We start from the raw sequence: 21,289 nt of genomic DNA, 5'->3' as shown, positions 1-21,289 counted from the left end.
TGATTTGTGATATCCTCATGAAGTATGCTTGAATGGTTTCACCCATGTTCATCTTGATGTGTCTGAGTTGCTTCTTCAAAGTGATGATATGGCTCAAATTATTACCTCATGCATTCCAATCAAATTGTCATACATTTCCATAGACTTCTTCATCTTGACACATAAGTAATCAGATGATCCTTCAAGGAATCAATAATGATCTTTTTAGCTTTGGTTTCTCCTTTCTTGTACTTGGAGTTGACAACAACAGTTGCATTCTACGGAGGCTCATGTACCTCGCCTTCAAAATATTCCAAACATAATTTTCTTCTAGAGTCAAATCCAGCCTTGCCCTCCATGAAGTAAAGTTGCAGGAATGATTTAGTTCCTCCTCAAGCTTGAAGTATGAGGTAGCCATTTTGACCAAGTCAAATGATCTTCAACAGCAGATAAGATATCTTCAAGGGGTGATTGCTCTTCTCTCCTTGGGCTTGTCTGTTAGAAAATGCAATGTGGAAGCTATTAATTCAATTTTCCTTAACCTTAATACATGCTTGTGAACTTTATTGTTCTTATTGTGTTTCTTTATTAGATATTTTTCATCAAACAAATATCAAGAGCAAAACAGTGAAGATCATGGACACAGATATTAGGCTCCAAGCCAAGGAAAAAACCCTCTAAGGGGAAAACCCAGAAAACTCTTCTCTTCTTATAGAATCTGCTTCAAATGAAACAAGAAGGACCTAAACCCTAGACCAAGTCCTCCTCCAAGTACCAAGTCAGCCCTTCCAATATCATAGCTCAATCCTGCATCAACCAGCGTCTAGCTGCAACATCGACCACAACGTTGACCCCATGGCTTCGTCCTGCAATTTCGTCTTGCAACTTCAACCTGCAACTTCAACCCTATAGCTACTGCAAAAAATCTAATTCAGTGTCTTCAAGAGATCCTTCTTATAGAAAGACAGTGCCCCCCGAGTTCAACGAGGTCAAGATGGAATATTCCTTCTTCTAGCAACTTGATACCACAACTCATCCTCCTGCAACTTAGACTTGTAATCTCGACTTTCTTGGAAGTTGCAAAAACCCTAATTCTTCACACATGTGAGAGAGATAGAGCCCAAAAACAAGTCTTCGTCCTTTTTTTCTCCTTCTAAACCTTCGATCTCCTTTTCTCCTTGCTTCCCAGCTACAAATTGAACTTCTTCTCTTGAGATCAATCTTGTGAGTGAGAGAGTGCCAAATGAGGTCGAATTTGCTCCTTTATATAGCCTTTCCAAGGGGTTGAATTCCCTCCTTTAGGCCGACCTGACGCTGTCAAGATTGACTTGTACTTTGGAGGTTTCCAAGACTTTCTAGACTCAAAATAAATTCTTTAGAATATATATTTCACCTAGAAGGGTCTTATAAACATGATGTGGACTCTCTTGAATCATGACAATAAATCCTATGACCATACAAATCCTAGAAGCATGAAGAACATGCTTTTACCTCGAAGACCATCAATAAAGAGCATGAAACCCATGCTTTAAAATAATAACATTTTCTTTTCTCATTTTGTTTGTTATGAGATACATATTGAAATGAGTACAACAAAATTATGAAGATCAAAACTAGTTACATTTCCAGCACTCCCTCTTAACTAGGAAGGTATTCATAATTGTACAACCAGTACAACATCATTCTCAAACTAAAGAGTTCTCATAAGAAGAGATGAATTGATAAGCCAAATTGTAAGCATAAATATTTATAACTAGCATTGTCTTTTGAAGCCTAACTAGACAAGCTCATCTTCATTCAAGAGCATTATGTTGGGAGGCTTTATGTGTGATACAACACTACCTCTACAAGGCACATACCCCATTTAGATGTTCACAAGGTATGTCCTTTTAGGACTATTCTTGTCTTCAAATTACAAACCTGAATCCTTAAAGAATATCAGTGCTCTTCGACCACTCTTACCTTGGATACTTATCAGATCCTCAAAGAGTGTCAATACCTTTCCTTTCTTGGATGATTTATCCTCAAGGAAACCACAAATGCTTATCCAATCCTCCGACATTCTCCCTTCAAAGCCTTCACTTAGACTTACAGTTATTAGTCAAGGTCAAGTGCTCGACACATGAAGAAGAAAATGCACATGTGATGCCCAACATCACTCCCTCTCAACCAAAGAGGATATCCCTATTCCCTTTGATTGGCGAATAGATCATTGCTCCTATTCAAAGAGACTCCTTTACTCCCTCTAAAATCTAGAGGATAATCATGACTTCCTTTCCAATTGAGAAGTCATAACCACAAGCTCTGTAGCTTGTCTTTATAAGAGTATCAGCTACCAGTTCTTCATAGTTGCATGGCTCCCTCTTTCCTCTGCATCTCATCATATCGAGCCTGCTTCTTTCCTTGGTATCATGGAGCCATATTCTTCCTTATGACAAGGTTCAAGTGATTAGTCTTTCACATCACTTTCGTTTTGTCATCATCAATGAAGGCATTATATTAATCCTTTTCAAACTTCAAGTTGATCATAGCTTCCTCATGAAAGTGATCTTCCTTGTTGTTGTGTGAACTTGAACTTCAGGTTATCTTTTCGGACTGTGACCTTTCAATCTCAAGATGAAGACATCTTGAATTCATATTGCCAGGTATCATATGTTGAACTTCTGTCAACATCCTTCATACATTCCTGCAATATCCTTCCAAGTAGCAAAACAATATGTTAACCTAATAACCATTAACAAAAATGTTAAGACTTACCAAATCATGATGACCTTCTCATCAAAGCATCAACATCCTCATGGTCCATCTCCACGTGAGTCTTCCTTCATGCATCAGAGTGCCCAAGGATCAAACTTGATTACCAAGTTACAATTTTCTTCTGGAGACTATACAAGATGTTAGTCACTATTATATAATCTAGAGAGAAGTCTAGATTCATTCTAGAGTAAGTCAAATTCTTCCTTTAAGCATCATATAACCAAGCATATTTCTATGACCACCTTCTTTTACAAGATTTTGTACATATTAATCTTACCCAAAAGAAAAAGTTACTTTAAATATGCATTCATATGCTTTCATACAATCATTTAGCTGTATGCCCTAAAATGAGCCAACAACTTTGACCAACTGCATTCCTTCATCATTTCCAAGTATTATTTCCATATTATATGGAATGTATACTGACCTCGTCATAATGCTTCTTCCAAGGATCCTCCAAAATGATGGTCCTTATCGGATCTTAATGATCCACCTTAGCAAAATGACTACTTCTAACATAATGTTAGAATGCCTGAATGAACAATAATATGCAAAATGGTCCCAATCTTCTCAATTAAATGACTAGATGATTCCTACACAAAAACTCAATGCTACATGCTTCTATCTATGATGATATGCATTTACAAAACCAAGATTCTCTTAGAGCATACAACAATGCATGTTATTATAAAGGAAAGACTAATTTCCTAAAGAACCTGGTAGGGAGGATGCCTTCTTCAATAGTAAAGATCCTTGGCATCTTCTTTCTAAAGCTTCTTTTCAGGGTCTCCTACTTCTTTAGCTGTGTGAACTTCACTTCTTTCCTTTCTCTTGTTGTTCTGCTTGTTTGGACAGACCCTCTTAAAGTGTACATACTCATTACACCCAAAACATTTAACCTTCGACCTATCTTTCTTCTTGGACTTTCTAAAATTTCCCTTCTTTAGCTTCTTGGTTCTTGTAATAAAGGCTTGAGGCTTGAGACATCTAAAAGGGGTTGAGTATTTCTTAGAATAAATTTTCATTACAAAACTACTCCATTCTAGTGGCAAAGCGTTCAGTGCACATATGGTAATTTCAAAAGTCGAGATTGTCTCCTCCAGTGCCTGCAGCTGATCTCTTATTTGAGAGATCTTCATCAGAAAGGATGTCATGTCTTCATCCTTTAATTTTCTTCATTGTGTATAATTTATTTCTCAAAGACATTTTTCCCCGATGTACTTATAGAGTATAAATTCACTAGCTTGTCATACATAGCCTTGGAAGTCTTTAAGTTAGCAACAAATGGAACTACATGATCCTTAATGGATTCAACAATGATCATTTATGCCCTTACTTCCCCTTTCTTATATTTTGCTAGTTCTTGAGTCTTGTCTTTTCTCGGTTCAATAATCTCTCCAAGAACATACTCAATTACTTCATGTTCAGTAAGTGTCAGGTCAACCCTTTTCGTCCATGCTAGGAAATTTGTTGAGCCAACAAACTTATTGTTTTCCTTGCATAAAGAACCCATAAGACATGTCGATTCAGACATAGAATAGTAATATGATACTTACTTGATAACCAAGAGTCTTCTCTAATGACATCACCAACTATCTCGAGGCTTTCAAGATCTTCAAGGATACTTCAATAACAACTTCCAAGAGTGATGGTACCAAGATCCTTTGATGCTTTGTTCAAGGATGTCTTTCAATGACCCTTTAATTAGATCTTCTTCCAAAAGAGATCAACAACCTTCTTATAATCTTCCTCTTTGAGCTTTCCTTTGGGATTCCCCTTCTTTTATCCCCAAGATGATCCTTCCAGCTGCCTTCTAGTTCACCTTATTAGCTTTGAAACCATGTTGGAAAATGCAATGTTCCAGTTATTAATTCAATTTTCCTTAACCTTAATACTTGCTTGTGAACTTTATTGTTCTTCTTGTGTTTCTTGGTTAAATATTTTTCATCAAACAAACATCAAGAGCAAAACAATGAAGATAGTGGACACAGATATTTGGCTCCAAGCCAGGGAAAAAACTTTCTCCAAGGGGAAAACATAGAAAACTCTTCTCTTCTTCTAGAATCTACTTCAAATGAGACAACAAGAACCCAAACCCTATACCAAGTCCTCCAAGTACCAAGTCATCCCTTCCAATATCACAGCTCAATCCTACATCAACCAACTTCCATATACAACTTCGATAACAACTTCGACCCTGCAATTTCATCTTGTAACTTCGACTTGCAACTCCATCCTTGTAGCTATTGTAGAAACCCTAATTCAGTGTCTTCAAGAGATCCTTCTTAGAGCAAGACAACCCCTCCCAAGGTCAATGAGGTCAAGCCAACTTGATATTGCAACTCAGATCTGCAATCTTGACCTTCCTGAAAGCTATAGAAACCCTAGGTTTTCACATGTGTGAGAGAGATAGAGCCCAAAAACAAGTCTCTGTCTTTCTTTTCTCCTTCTAGACCTTCACTCTCCTTTTCTTCTTGCTCCGCAGCTGCAAATCGAACTTCTCTTGAGATCAAGCTTGTGAGTGAGAGTGTCAAATGAGGTCAAATCTACTCCTTCCAAGGGGTCGAAATCCCCCCTTTAGGCTGACTTGAAGCTGTGAAGGCTGACTTGCACTTTGAAGGTTTCCAAGGTTTTCTAGACAGGAATTAAATTCTTTTACAACATATATTTTTCCGAAAAGGGTCTTATAAACATGATGTTGACTCTCTTAACTCATGAAAATAAATCATGACCTAACAAACCCTAGAAGCATGAAAAACATGTTTTTACCTAGAAGGTCATCAATAAAGAGCATGCAAGCCATGCTTTAAAATAATTTTTTATTTTCTTCTTTTGTTTGTTACATAAGATGCATATTGAAATAAGTACAACAACAATTACGAAGACCAAAACTAGTTACATTTCCCACATTGTTTTCACTTCAGCATTGATACCATGTTAAATTTTCACATTTTTCTATGTTGTAACAATCATTTAAACAATTGTTTCTTCCAGTAGCATTCACTTTTCCAATTTATATCCAATCATCCAATAATAGTGAGCAATTATAGATATAACAGTAAAAAATATGCACAATAGAACATAGCCAAGATGAATGAGACATAGATTTAGGTCAAAGACTAGGAAAAAACCCCATCAGGGAGAAAATTGAACTAGATTCTTCTATTAGATATTCATCAAATGTTCAGCAAAGAAATAGTCCATCCATCAAGTCAAAGTCAACGCCTTGACTTTTCAAATCAACAATCCAAAAACCAATCAAGGAATAGAGATAAAGTCAAATCTGGTCAAAGTACCAGTCTGCAATTTTCGACCCTGTGAAAGTACAATCAACAGCAGTTAACAACCTACCCTAACCAGTCAAGTTAATGGTCAAACTTGCTCAGAAAAATTCAGTCAACCCAACAATGAATGAGGCCGCCTTTCCTCAGCCAAACCCAATCAAAATATATCCAAAAACCTTCCTGCAATTGAATCAAATCCCACAGTCAACTTGCGGTCAAACCCTACACAGAATCTGTAGTCCAACGAATCAAAGTATGCCAAGAAGTTCATTCAAAGTCTCACTAAATTCAGCCTCCCAAAACAGATTAGAAATTCAATCAAACCAAGTCAAATCAGCCCAAATCTACATTGGTCAAAGAATGCTCAAAAAAGAAAGTCTATGTTGGTCAACAAAACTCTTCTCTCTCCTTTGCACACATGAACTTGTCCCTGCAATTTGCGTAAGTGTACGAACTATTTGATGAATGATTGATGTGATGGATGGTCTCCAAGTGAGGTCAACTAACTCATATTCAATCTCTCTCTAAGCCGACTTGACTTTTTCATATTGACTTGGACCAGAATAATAATAATATTTTTTTCATGTGTAAATTTATTTTTTCTCAAGTAGAAGAGGGGTCTCCTTAGGGGTTGTTGGGCTTCTCCAATGAGGAAATTGCTCCCTCAGCTGCCAATTTTCAACACTTCGTGCAGAACGATAGCCCACTTTTTGCACAATGACACACAATAATCATTAAGTTGGAGTATACATGGCATCAAGATAATAATTGACATGATTATATATCTCAAGAATCTTATCACCATTTAAGGCACAATAGATGGCAAGTTTGTCTAAAAAAACAAACCACTAGGCAATGTTTAACCCTTCCACAGTGCACTCTTCCTTGCAAATGGAGTATACCCATTGCAGCTTCCTTGTAAATGGAGTATATCCATTGTAGATTATGATAGAAATTCAGATATACCCCTTGTAGGTTATAGAAGCTTGGATCTCAAAGCAAGTGGTGAAGATGGATCAAAGCTTTCACACCCACCTAATATGGATGTAATAGGGTGCACCAACTTATAATGAAAAAGGGAAATCAGGAAAAACTTGGCTAAGGTTGTCAACTCAAAAAATTGGAAAGATGAATAAAATAGGCAACTAGTTCACAAAATATCATGAAAATGTAAAATCCCAGTTGCCACTGAAATCCATAAAATTTTCATTTACTGTAAGTAAATAAATATGCATTACATAAATATCCATTTTTGCCCCGGATCTACTAAACCCCCGAAGAGATTAAAAAAAAAACAATATTAAAATTTTATGTGCTTAGGCTTAAAATAGATATACGCTAACTTATTTTATAGTCTTTTTGTATTATTTTTATTCTTATGGTAATTCTTTTCCATTTTTTCATAAATCATGTCAACTTTATTTGATTTTAGTTATTCGGATCATGTTATTTTGCACATCTTAAATGCAAGTCGTAACCCTTCACCCTCATGACCAGTAAAAGGGTTTTTATATAGTTTTTTTTTCAGAAGAAAAAACCTGGGCTTTTTGTATTAATATAAAAGACCAGTACATGTATCAATATATCTACTAAAATAACCAGAGACATAGAGCAAACAGGATACAGTCCTGTTAGGTAATGATTCGTCATCCACTAACTCTTGTGTAGCAGCCGGGGCTAGCCAAAACAGATCAAAAATTTTGCAAATATATCAACTTACTGAAGTCCATGGACAGAGTTCAGAATATATAAAATGTCTAAAACCTCAAGAAGCAAGATCCAATATTATGGCAAGTGAATCTCGCCAGCTCTCTGAGATGCCGGTCCACATGTAGAGTATAATGAATGCTTCCAAACTTGTCCAATAGTCCAGCTTTAGACAGTTTGTCCGCTTCCTTATTGTTTTTATAACGTTACAAAAGCTCTTATAAATCATCACTCATATTATTCATATTCCAATATATTTTATTTATCTTATATGGATTTTCTCCCCCTCCTCTATATGGGTGATGGATGATTTAGAGTGGAAAAATACTGTCCATAACATTGACATTGATTAAAGGCCAAATTTGACCCTAAAACCAAGTGTAGAGGCTAGGAATACCACATCAGCAGCAAAGAAAAGTATGGAAATCAGGACATGGTAAAGGAGACAATCATGGCCTGCCTGGAAATGCCATGCAAGAAAGCCTCCAAATCTTTTATGTATATCCCAAATAAAGTGGGTGAGAGGAAGCACCTTTGCATCACCCAGATGGTGCTTCTCATGAAGTCTGATAATCTGTGTGATGTACAAAAAAAGCAAGGACTACCTCATAGAATGACATAATAGCAGCTATAATAATCTCTGAAAGATTAATGTCTCTAAGCCTCTGAAGCCTTCCTTCCCATGGAAAAGGGTGCTAGCTCTGAAGTAAGCCACTTTCAATTGTTTCATATCATATGTGCTAGCTCTGAAGCAAGCCACTTTCAACTGTTTCATATCATATGCCAAACTGTTGCAGTGAATCTTGGAGCTAAAAACTCAAGCAGAAAAGTAACAGGAAATGACAGCAAGCATGACTGCTTGAACAGCTTTACAGAGAACAGTAAAACATGAGAAACATCTTTGCAAGGAGACCTTGGGAAAAGAGTGCCTCCAGGATAAAACACCAGGTTTTATCTAGACAAATAGCAACTTCAGGAGTTAGAAAATTCAGCATCTTTTATCTAAGAAACAATTACTATAAATATAATACTTGAACTTAAGTGAATATGGAAAACCTCCACAAACATGTATACGGTACCACTGTTTTTTAAATGTGACTTCCAAATTCAGGAGATTGTGCACAAAAACAGTTTCTTTGCTAATTTTACACAATTCACCATACCAACAAAATAATTTACTCTTGATCATCACACAATACCACAAAACTTGGGACAGGAAAAGAATTTCACCACAAGATTTCAGAATATTGGAATCTAGTATATACAGATTATTGTTATGAGAATTAACAGAAAATCACAGCCTTGCCCTAGAAGCCACTTAAGATGTATACTAATGATAACTCCAGTTGATAGAAACTCTGTCAACAAAAGATCATAGATGCTATCAACAGAATGAAATCACTTATCTCTGTTACCAATTCCTATGATACAGATTATGGTTTGGGCTTGATATAGGAAAGGTAGGGATCTTGGGCTACAGTAAGTACATCTGGTCTTTCCGCTTGGTTGTATGTCAAGCATCGCCGAATGAGCTCCTGGTGATTTTCAAAAGCATGGTTTAGTTAGCTGAAGCTACCCACATCCAAAATATCGAGGATAGAAAATAACCTATACATGTTCCAAAAACAAACAAACCTTTGCTTCATTTGAAACAGTAGGACGTGCTGGAAATTCCACCTTATGGGCTTTTATGATAGTGTCTTCCCTGAGAATTCTCTCTTGTGTTTGATCATGTCCAAAAGGTCGCTTTCCAAAAATCATCTGATATAATAATATCCCAGCTGACCAAACATCAACCTGCACACACAATCCATAGTCAGATGAATCTAGCACAAGCTACTTTGCAACTAAAATAATGAGTGATAGCCAAACCTGGCTCATGAATTAGATATCCAAAATATTTGGAATACAATAAATAAATCCATTGAGGATAAAATATATTGAATAATGTATGAGAGATATGATATTACAAATGAGGGCCCCGTATATATAGCTAGTGTTGATTTTCTAGTGCAATCAAGACTAGTACAATTTTTCAAACTGATAACTACTTCCAATGATACAATTAGACTTCTTTAGTGCATTCAACCATTAAGCAGCTATACATTAAAAGTTTCAACCATTAACTTCTTCAATAGAGCAATAGAGATCACAATAAACAATGAGACAAGAGCCACCAAATTTTGGTCAATGACCAAGGCAAAACCCACAAGGGGAAAACCCAGAAATCTCTCGGTATGAGCGAGTTCAATTCATCAAAAATATTCTAGTCAAAATTCCAATCTCTGACCTCAATAAATGCCAAATCAAACCAGTCAAAGCAGAGAAATAGTCGATGCTGATCCAAGTCAAAGTCTGCAACAGGGGCCAAATTTCGGCCAGAGGCAGCTGGTCAAAGGGCAGAAATTCAGCCTGCAATACTACAGTCAAAGCTTGATTAAGGTGCCACAGTTGACCTGCGGTCAACTGCCCAGAAACAGAGAAAAATTTCGGTCAAAGAGAGTCAACAAATCACAGAGAATCTCGGCCTCCAAAATCTATCAGGAGCTTGGTCAAACAGAGAGAATTGAATCAAAGTCAATTCTGGTCAAACAGAAGTCAGGAGAGCTGGTCAACACAAAAATAATCTTCCTCTTTCTCCTTCACATGTGGACTGTCCTTATTTTCAAATCAAATGGATGAGATGTTGATGATGCCAAATGAGGTCAATAGAATGCCAATTTATGTGCGCTAGGAGGGTGGTTTTGACCATACGGTCAAACCCATTCAATGAGTGGGGCCGACTTGTCCAAATGAGGCTGACTCTTGGTCAACAAGAAAATTCATAATTTCCAATGTTCCACCGAGTTGCCGAGACAGGGAAATGCGGGAGCGGGGATATGCACAAGGGGGGCGTATATAAGCAACCCCAAATTTTAGGGATTTTTTGGGGAAACGGAGGGATGTCATAGTCATAAAAATTAAAAAATTTATAAAATATAAAAATAAAAAATCCCAAAAAGATGTCAATAACTAAATAGAAAAACTTAATAATTATGAGATGTACATCTAAAGACTAAATATCTCTTTAAATATGATCATCATTACATATTAGACTATTACCATTTATGAATTATCATTTGACATTTCTGCATTGCAAATCTAAACGTAAAATACTAAATTGAATCCATCATTTAACATTATGCAATGTTCTTTCTAACTTCATCATTTGGCATGATGCAAGGCACATCTAAATTAAATTAATAAATTCATCATTTAACAATTGAAATTATGCAATGCACATCAAATTTTCAAAAACAATAAAAAGTAAATTCATCATATGACAATGACATTGACATTATGTTGAAGTCTAAAATAGCCATAAAATACTAAACTAAAAGTAAACATAGAAAGCACTGAGCAATGAAATAATAATAAATTTCTCAAAAATACTAAGTAATATTAATAAATACTAAGTCTTAAGTTTTAATATACTTTAAGTTTTTTAATTTTGTTATTGTTTTTATTTTATTTTTTAAGTTTTAAATTTTAATATAATTTAATTTATTTATTTATTTAAAAAAAATTAACAAGTTTTAAGTTTTAGTATAGTTTCATTTTTTTTCATATATTTAAATTTGTTTTTTTTTTATTTTAATGTTTTACAAAAATTATTAGAGAAAAATATGGAGGGACCCATATGCGTCCCCGCGACGTCCCCTCGCCCCCCCTGCAAAGGAGTCGCGTTTCGCCACTAAAAAAATGTCCCCCCAGAGTTTCCCTGAGTTTCCACAGAAAGGGGACGTGGGGGAAACGTTTCACCAGGAGTTTCCCTGTCCCCAAAGCATGGGGGAGCGTTGAGGCACACCCCCCACCCTGGGGGACGCATCCCCGTGGAACACTAATAATTTCTTCTTTGTTTTCACAATGAAAATACCAACCATAGCTACCAATTATCAAAACTCCCTCTTAGCTAGGGAGGTACTTTTCGTTCTCTCTCTCTCTCAAGATCAATCTCCCTAACCAATCCATTGGTCTCTCAGTAATAACCCAAGGGAGAAATCATATGTACAAGTCTCGTCATAAGGAAAGATACATAGCATCAAACACATCCCACAAGCCAAAACCCAATGGCATCAAGGTCAGTGCCCAACTGACCATGGGATCAAACAATGAGACAAAACTCTCCAACCATATGAAATTGTTTCTTAGTCAAGCATATTGATCCAAGAGAGTATACAAAATCAATCTCTCTGACCATAACAATGGTCTCTCGGTCAAAGTCAATGACCTAAGAGAGTATACAGGGTCAATCTCCTCGATCATGAACAAGGTCTCTCGGTCCAAGGAGGAATTCCTATCTTGATATCAATCTCCCTAACTATATAGTATCTCAACCAAATATAATGACTTAAGGAATCACTCCAAGCCTCAAAACCAAATTACCCGACCACATTGGTTTCTTGGTCAATCTCAATGACCTAAGGGAGTAACCAGGTTAATCTTCCCAACCATAAACCTGGGTCTCTTAGCTAAGCCCAAGGAAGATCGTCAATCACATGATGCTATACAATCAGTGCTTCCTCTCTCCCAGAGATGGACTCTCAACAACAACAAGTCGTTCTCTGAAATAAGCAAACTTCATCCGAGACAATGGTTTCATCAAAACATCAACAACTTGCTCATTAATAGGTACATATTCGAGCCCCACAGCTCCTCTTTGGACACTATTCCAGATCTAATTGTTGGCATTATGATGCATGTGTTGTACTTGATGGCCACCCACTTGTAACAGAACAACTCACTTCTATATGGTAACTAGATGAATCTACAGAAGAGATATCAGATGTGACAGAATGCATGACAGATGTGACAAAATGCAGGGCAGTTCAAAGGAATCAGTTCAAAAGTAATGTACAATGGCAACTCTCTTAGATGACAGTTCATAGTACAGCAGGTTAACAGCAAAGAATTGCAGATCAGACTACTCAGAATGAAGAAAGAGAGGTATATGCAAGTTCACCATTGACCAAGCTGTGTATACACGCAGGTTCACTATATACAAGTCGTGTATACATACACATGCACTTTCATGAAAGGAAAAGCACATATACCTTGGAAAACTAAGTTTTTGGTCCGAAGTATTTGGTCCATGGTATTTTGATCCATGGTATTGGTCCAAAGTATTTGGTCCGAGGTATTGACCCTAGGTATTTGGTTTAAGGTATTGGTCCTAAGTGGTTTTGGTCCATGGTATTGAGAAAGGCCTAAAACTATAAAAGGAGGAGAAGATTATTAGGCCAGGGCGTACAAGCATTAAATATTTGATGAAGTGTGAGATCAAGTATGCAGGTTATGGGTTTATGATGCTCTGCTTGATCTGAACCAAGGAGGAATCCTAGCGGTTGATGAGGGATAAGATCTAATGACGGATCGGGATCTTAAGACTTGAAGTGAACTGTCTTTATATGGCTTGATCATGTATAATCTAGTTTTGAATACTGATGCATGTTTTATTCTATAAATCTTGTGATTTGAGTATAACTGAAGTCTAAAATAACTGCAAAATTATGAATTAATATTTACATATGTATACGCTGGTTCGCTTTGGTAAAAGCGCGTATACACGTAGGTTCGACACAGCGAAGTAGCGTATACCTTATGAACTATGATGTTTGAAGTTACAATTGGTTCTGGTTGTTGATGCAAAGTTCTAGGTTTTGCTTTATGTTCTGGTGACTGCATTCTGGTAACAGTGTTCAGATTGATTGATTGTGATTTGCTTCAGTGATGATGGATGAGATCTAATAATGGATCAGGATCATAATGACTTATCATTATGTGATCTAATGGGCTAGATCTGGTTGCTAACACCTAACACGTGTATTATCCTTTATATGTGATGATCTAGGTATGTCTGAAGTCGGGAAGTGCAGCGAAGTTATAAGTAAGTATTTGCAGATCTATACACTAGTTCGCTTTGATGAAGTTGTGTATACACGTTGGTTTGGCTCTTCCAAGTTGCGTATACACTCTGATGCATGGTTTTGAGGTTACAGCTGGTTCTGAATGATGATGCAGTGTTCTGGGTACAAATATGTGTACTGGCTACAGTGATCTCTCTGTTCCAGTTGATTTGTTGAAGTTGATTAAAGTATGAATATATGGTTGATTTAGTTGTGTCAAAGGTTCAGAGGTTGTCAGTGTTTGATTGAGTTTGGTTGATTCAAAAAGTAATGATTGAGTTTCAGTGATTGGTTGATGCAGATATAGTTGATGGTTGTACTATAGTCATGATTGATTTTGAGCTTCAATGTTGTTGATGGGTCCAGTATGAAAATTGGATGAAACGTGGCCTTCAAATTATGGTGTTGTGTTCCAGGAGTATCCAGTCTGAAAATTTATGAAACGTGGTCCCTGGAGGAAGAGAGAAGGTTGTAGCCTTTTGTAGGTCAGCGCCTACATACTAGTAAACATATCGGCTAGTACAAGAGCTAGGGGGTTGTAGCTCCCTTCCAGTAGAAGCTGGAGAACGAGAGAAGGTTGTAGCCTTCTGCAAGTAGAAGCCTGCGTACTGGTATGAGTCTGCACCAGTACAATGTTGTAAACAGATTTTCTTATTATTAAAAGAAGATAGAGACGACAGCAGCAGGTGGTTTTCACCCACATTGGGTTTCCACCTTAAATCTTGGTGTTCATGTGTGTTGCTTATGTGTGATGGTTCACTCTGTTATTAACTGCATATGGTTACTGTTTAATGTTTAATAAAGTACTGATGCACAGATTAAAGATCAACATATGATGAATTAACTGAATCATTAGTTTGTTGGATATACACTTGTTTCCTTAAGCACAGTTGCGTGTACACACGAGTTACCCACATGGAAGTAGCGTATACAAATTTGAGTATGAAAAAAAAAAGATTATTGACTTGAATAATATTGATTCAACCCCCCCCCCCCCCCCCTCTCAGTATTATTTCCAACAATTGGTATCAGAGCAAGTCCTTTGGCAAAAGCTTGATCGCTTGAAGGAGATCCATAGAAACAATGGGAAAGAAGCTAGAGAAGAAAGCACCTCAAAAGAAGAAGGCATCTCAAAGGAACTATGACAGTCAGAGAGTCGATTGGGGATTATGTGGAAGCAACTCTTCAAATTCAGAATCACCTCAGAATGAAGATGAACAAGAAAAAGAACCATCAGGTATGAATTTATTATCCTCTGGTGATACATTTCTCTATCCATTTGAAGATGATGAAAGTGACAACAAAACAACTGAATTTTCTCTTATGGGTGAAAGAGAAAGATATCAAATAGAGGCAGAATTTAAAAGGCTCACAGACAAAATTAAATATCAACAACATCTATTGGACAAAAAGGAGTGTGCCTTCAAAGAAGAAGCTACCAAACTAAAAGAGGAAGGAAACAAAATAAGGAAGCAGTACAAGGAAAAGGAAGATCAATGTCAAAAGCTGCAGGATGAAGTGACATCATTAAGAAATGAAGTAAATAAAAGGAACACAACAATCAAGAAACTTAAAGATAGATCCAGTTACTATGAAGGTCTTGAAGCTAAGATCCTCTCTCTAAAAGAAGATCTTGAAAAATCAAATAAGCAGAATGAAGAACTACTCCAAGCTCTTGAAGAACAAGAAAACGAAGTTCTCAAATTAAGGCAAAAAGTGGAAGAAGGAAGAAAAGCTGAAGAAATCATGAAGAAGCAGTATCTTGAAAAAGAAGAGCAATATCAGGTTGAGGTAAATATACTAAAAGGTAAATTAGAAGAAAAGGATAAGCTTTTACGATTTCAAGATAGTACTAAGATTTTGGATGATATTCTTAGTAGTCAAAGGTCTCCTGCCATCAAATCTGGTCTTGGTTTCCATGAATCTGTTGAAGGTGAATCTAGCTCACAAGCTAAGGCAAGGAACTCTAATGTAAAACCTGAAATGCTCAACAAGGAGATTAGAGGTCAACCCCATCAACAACCAAGGAAATAAATTCTTCAAAGAAAATCTTTTACTCCTAAATGTGGAAGTGATAGTCGGTTATTTCCTCAAATGAATAATGTTGAATGTTTTATATGTCATAATCTTGGACAGGTTGCAGCAAAATGCAGAAGTAGAATGGTTCAAGATCATCACACAGAAAAATCATCAGCTTCCAGGTACTTTAAGGGATATTGTTTTTCTTGCAATATGTTTGATCACAAAGCCATTGACTGCTATAGAAGAAATATGAAACATGTAAGATGCTATGCATGTAACAAGTTTGGACATATAGCAAAGGAATGCAAGACAAAATTTCGAGCACCATACCAAAAGGAGAAAACATCATCACACTCGAAGATATGGAAGAAGGAAGTACAGTTAGAAAAATATGCCATGGCACAGTGTACAGACATAACAGACTCAGGGGGAGCTGAAAGTGTGAAACTTCAATGTTCTAAATCTCATATGCAAGTTTCATGAAGACAAGTCGCGTATATACGCGAGTTCGAAGCTACATAGTCGCGTATATGTGGTTTGAGAAAAAAAAAAAAATGGGACAATCTCACAAAAATTGATGTGATATGATTCAGACAATTATCAGTTATCTTTTCTGTCATAGATGACTACAGTTTGTGGATATTATTTAGAAGTGTCTTGATCCTAACAAGTTGTTGATAACTTGATGTATATCTGATTGATGATGATGCCTTGATACTTCTTATTGATATATGCAATGATCAGATCTGACAGTGAACAGGTGGAACAAGTTCAGGGGGAGAATATGCTATGATTCTAACAAAGCATTGTCGACATTAGGCTTAGAAGTCTTTTCAATAATGATGATGCTTATGTGGCTAAAGTGTTTAAATTGATACATCTTGCTATGTGACGGTTATAAGTTTCCCATGATGAAATCTCAGATGATACTTGTATTGATTGGGGTTACATAGTTGTTATTTATGGATGATTGTGGATCACTTTTTTAAAAGAATATCGAATGAATTAATTAGAAATGAGCAAACAGCTCAATAATAATACAAAGATATTTACAATAATAGAAACATCAGGTTTCTATTCAGAATATGGAAACAAACAGTTTCATCTAAGAAACTGCTAAAAGAATCAGAATAGCAACAGCTAAAAGACTGAGCATTAAATACTAAATAGTAATATTCTAATACCCTCCCTTAATGCTCAATCTATTTACAACACCAATAGACCCTCGGAATTTTACAAATTTATCAGGACCAAGAGGCTTGGTGAAAATGTCAGCGGGTTGCTCTGTTGTGGGAACATATTGCAACTGAACTGAGCCGTCTTCAACCAGCTGGCGAATGTAGTGGCAATGAGTTTCCACATGCTTTGTTCGTTCATGAAAGACTGGATTCTTGGCAAGTTTGAGCACTCCCTGATTATCACAAAACAAAGAAGTAGGCCCTGTCTGGAAAACATGCATATCTGCAAGCATACGACGAAGCCAAACTGCCTCATAGGATGCCTTAACTGCTCCCCGATACTCTGCTTCTGTTGAGGAGAGAGCCACTGCCTGTTGCTTCTTACTAGTCCAAGTAACAGCACCAGATCCTAGACTAAACACATACCCAGCTGTAGATTTACGGTCATCAACCGAACCGGCCCAGTCAGAGTCAGTGTAGCCACTGAGAATAGGATTGGAGCTGCGAGTATATAAGAGGCCATAATCAGAAGTACCACGCACATATCGTAGCACCCGCTTTGCTGCTATCCAATGATCAACTTTAGGAGCTGACATAAAGCGAGAAATGTAGCTTACTGCAAAACTGATGTCAGGTCTGGTAGCAGTAAGATAGATGAGACTGCCCACTAATTGCTTGAATAAAGTTTCATCCACAAGGCGAGAGGATGACTGTGCTGAAAGTTTGAGCCCTGGTTCCATAGGAGTCGTGGCCAGTTTGCAATCCTGCATTATGAACCTTTCCACAAGATTTTTGGCATACTTGGACTGAGAGAGAAAGATCTGATTTTCAGTCTGCCAAACTTCAACCCCCAGACAGTAATGAAGAAGTCCTAAGTCTGTCATCTCAAAAGTTCTGCATAGATCTTGTTTGATCCCATGGATCAAATGTGCAGAGCTGCCAGTAATGATAAGGTCATCCACATAGACAACCACAAACAAGATATCATCACCAGTATGCTTGATATACAGGTTTGCATCAGAGGGGCTCCGCTGAAAACCCTGATCTGTCAGGTACTGATCAATTTTCATGTACCAAGCCCGAGGAGCTTGTTTCAATCCATAGATTGCTTTAGCTAACCAACACACTTTCTGTTCTTGACCAGCAACCTTGAATCCTGGAGGCTGCGTCATGTAGACTTCTTCTTGAAGCTCACCATTTAGGAAAGCACTCTTTACATCCATCTGATGAACTTTCCAATTGAACTGAGCTGCTAGGGCAAGGACAAGCCTTATGGTACTCATCTTGGCTGTAGGAGCAAAAGTCTCCTCATAATCGATGCCTTCCTTCTGTGAGAACCCTCGAGCCACAAGACGAGCTTTATACTTGTCTATGGTTCCATCAGCTTTGTATTTCACTTTATACACCCATTTGCAGCCTATGGGCTTTTTTTCGGCAGGAAGATCAGAAAGTGTCCAGGTGTGATTCTTCTGAAGACTCTGGAATTCGGCTTCCATAGCCTGTTCCCACTCAGATGTACCCTTAGCCTCTGAATATGTTTGAGGCTCAAAAATACTGTGTAGGTTAGCCATAAGAGCAAAATTGATTGTAGACTGTTGTCTGTTCTTATGTCTAGAAGTTCTACCTTCAAGGAGCTCATCATCCCGGAGATCACCAATGGTTTTAGCCCACCATTTAGGCCGAAGAGAAGAAGAACCAATATCAGGAGTAGAGGAACCAATATCAGGAGGAGATGGAGAAGACTCAAGAGCAATAGGGGCAGCAAGGGGAGGGTTAGCTTCTGGAGGAAGCTCAGATAGAGTATTATCAAATACTGATGCTACATCATCCCTCCCATCAGGTGGACCGACCGGAAGAAGAACGCTGTGAGACTGATCCTCAGAATGCTGCTCAGAAGAAGAAGACTGAAAGAATCCTCTGTCTTCATCAAATACTACATCTCGACTGAAGCTAAGACGACCAGTGGCTATATCTATCAGCCTATAGGCCTTGTGATGATCACTGTAACCTGTCATCATGAGTTTCTGGCTCTTGGAATCCAACTTAGAGCGCTTAGCAGATGGAATCCAAACATATGCAACTGAGCCAAATACTTTGAGGTGACTGATCTTAGGCTTACGACCAGACCAAACTTCTTCAGGAGTCTTTCCTTTAACAGCCTGAGTAGGAGATCGGTTAAGAAGGTAAACAGCAGTAAATACTGCTTCAGCCCAGAATTTGTTTGGAACACTCCTGTGTTGTAACATGGAACGAGCCATTTCAACAACCGTGCGGTTGCGACGCTCGACAACACTGTTCTGCTGGGGAGTGTAAGGGGTGGTTAATTGACGTTTGATGCCATGAATATCACAGAAGTTTGCAAAAGCTGAGGAACAAAATTCCCCCCCATTGTCGGTCCCAAGGGTCATGATATTACAACCAGATTCTTTTTCAACTAAGGTTTTAAACTTCTGAAAGGTACTAAGAGCATCAGATTTATTTTTTTTAAAATACACCCACATCTTTCTACTAAAGTCATCTACAATAAGTAAAAAATATTTGCAAGCAGTGATAGAAGCTGTATTCATAGGACCACAAATATCAGCATGAAGTAACTGAAGTACCTTAGATGCGCGCCAAGATTCTCCATTTGTGAATGAAGACCGATGTTGCTTTCCTGCTTGACAGGCGCTGCATACCCCCAACTGCTGAGTCTGAATATCAGGTAATCCTGACACAAGTCCCTCCCGAGAGAGCTGAGAGAGATACTGCATATTTAGATGCCCATATCGCTGATGCCATAGAGTGCTGATGGGAGAGACACGTGCTGCTAGAGCCACTTCTGGAGAGTCACCGGTGTCAAGTAGCCTATATAGACCATGGTCCTCTAGCCCAACAGCAACTGTTAGACTAGTCTCCCTGTCAATGATGGAGCACTTGTGTGCACTGAACACAACATCAAGCTGAGGAGAATTCCTCATAATCTGGCTGACAGATAGCAGATTAATCTCCATACCAGGAACATAGTATACATTCAGAAATATGAGTGTGCGTCCACCAGACTGAATTTGAACTGTACCCCTGCCAGCTACAGTGTACTTTTCACCTCCACCAAATACCACGGAATCGCTGAAAGGTGAGAAGTCAATAAACCAGTCACGCCTGTGAGAGAAGTGGCGTGATGCACCAGAATCAATGTACCATGCAGAGGAAGGAACATGTTCTGAAGACCTTTTAGCCATAAAGGCGTAAAAGGCAGAATCTGTCTGCTCGGAATGTTCTGCAACATTGGCTGTCTGATGTGGCCCTCCCTGTTTCTTCTGTTCAGAAGCAATCCTCTGTCGGCAATCTTTCTTCATGTGACCGAACCTGTGACAGTAATTACACTGCACACTTTTCTTCCTAGCAGGATCCAAAGGCTGAGAAGAGCCTTTCTGCTGAAAGGACTGAGAGGACTGGTATTTTGCAGCAAATGCATTTTCCGAGGACACTGATGAAGCACCACTACCAAACTGTTGTTTCCACCGATCCTGCTGCAGAAGTTTGGTACATAAATCTGGAAACTTTAGATCAACATTGGTGGTCGTGATGTTTAGTGTTTCTATGAAGTGTTCATAAGATTTCGGTAGACTTTTCAGAGTAATGACTACCATATCTTCTTCCTCCATGGTCCGACCAATGGCTTCGAGCTGGTCTCGAATGTCTTTAATTTTGTTGAGATGTTCCTGTAAAGACATATGTTCATCCATCATGATGGAGAACAACTGATTTTTGAGAAAAAATGCTCTGCTTTTGTCAGATGTCTCGTGCAGTTCTTTCAATTGTTGCCAGATTTCGGCAGCTGTCTTGCCAGAAGGAATCTGAGGTAACTGATCATCAGCGACAGAGAGCTTGAGAAGCATAACAGCTTCTCGATTTCGATCATCAAATTTATCTTGATCGGTACCAGCTGTACCGGGACGAGACTCTTTGCCCAAAATGAGCTGATCAAGACGCCTGTATTCAAAAATGGTCAGCATTCTTTGTTTCCAAATGTTATAGTTGCTGCCATTAAAGCGTTGATTTCCTTCTAACATCAGATTGGTGAGCGTGGCCATTTTCCCAAAGACAATACAGAAGTCTGACACACAAAAACAATGTAGCTGCCTGCTTAAAATCCCTCTTTCAGGATGTCTGTACCTTAACAAATTCTGCTTTGAAAGAATAATAGGCTTTCACAATAACTCAGATCTGTACTAGATCAAAACACCAGACCAAAAATATGACAAGAGGTCACATGTATCTTCATAAAATTAAAACTGATAAAGAAAAATACATAGACTGAAGCTGTCCACGATTATTTATACGCTGCTCTGTTCCCGTCCCGTCACTATAATCTGAATGCGTAGACTGAATGCGTGATATATATATGCTGTTATATTCCATAACAGTAAATGTG

The 21,289-nt window shown here is 37.9% G+C and overlaps 1 protein-coding gene across 6 annotated transcripts in view; it reads right to left on the bottom strand.

The window, feature by feature from the left end:
• Nucleotides 1-8,764: 8,764 nt before the first annotated feature.
• TSL (Protein kinase superfamily protein) overlaps nt 8,765-21,289 on the bottom strand; it is a 334,646-nt gene continuing 322,121 nt past the window's right edge. For all 6 annotated transcript variants that reach the window (XM_089378607.1, XM_089378609.1, XM_089378608.1 and 3 more), the window contains 2 exons: nt 9,363-9,524; nt 8,765-9,262 (listed from right to left, as the gene is read on the bottom strand). In XM_089378607.1, coding sequence (XP_089234733.1) covers nt 9,161-9,262; nt 9,363-9,524 — 264 coding nt within the window. In that variant the 3' untranslated portion in view covers nt 8,765-9,160. The remainder of the gene's footprint in view (nt 9,263-9,362; nt 9,525-21,289) is intronic.

Source organism: Pinus tabuliformis, chromosome J, assembly GCF_031772625.1.
Source record: "Pinus tabuliformis cultivar Carrire ecotype Pingquan chromosome J, CPIR1, whole genome shotgun sequence".
In the NCBI taxonomy this organism is placed as follows: domain Eukaryota; kingdom Viridiplantae; phylum Streptophyta; class Pinopsida; order Pinales; family Pinaceae; genus Pinus; species Pinus tabuliformis.
This window is presented reverse-complemented; position numbering and strand designations above follow the sequence as displayed.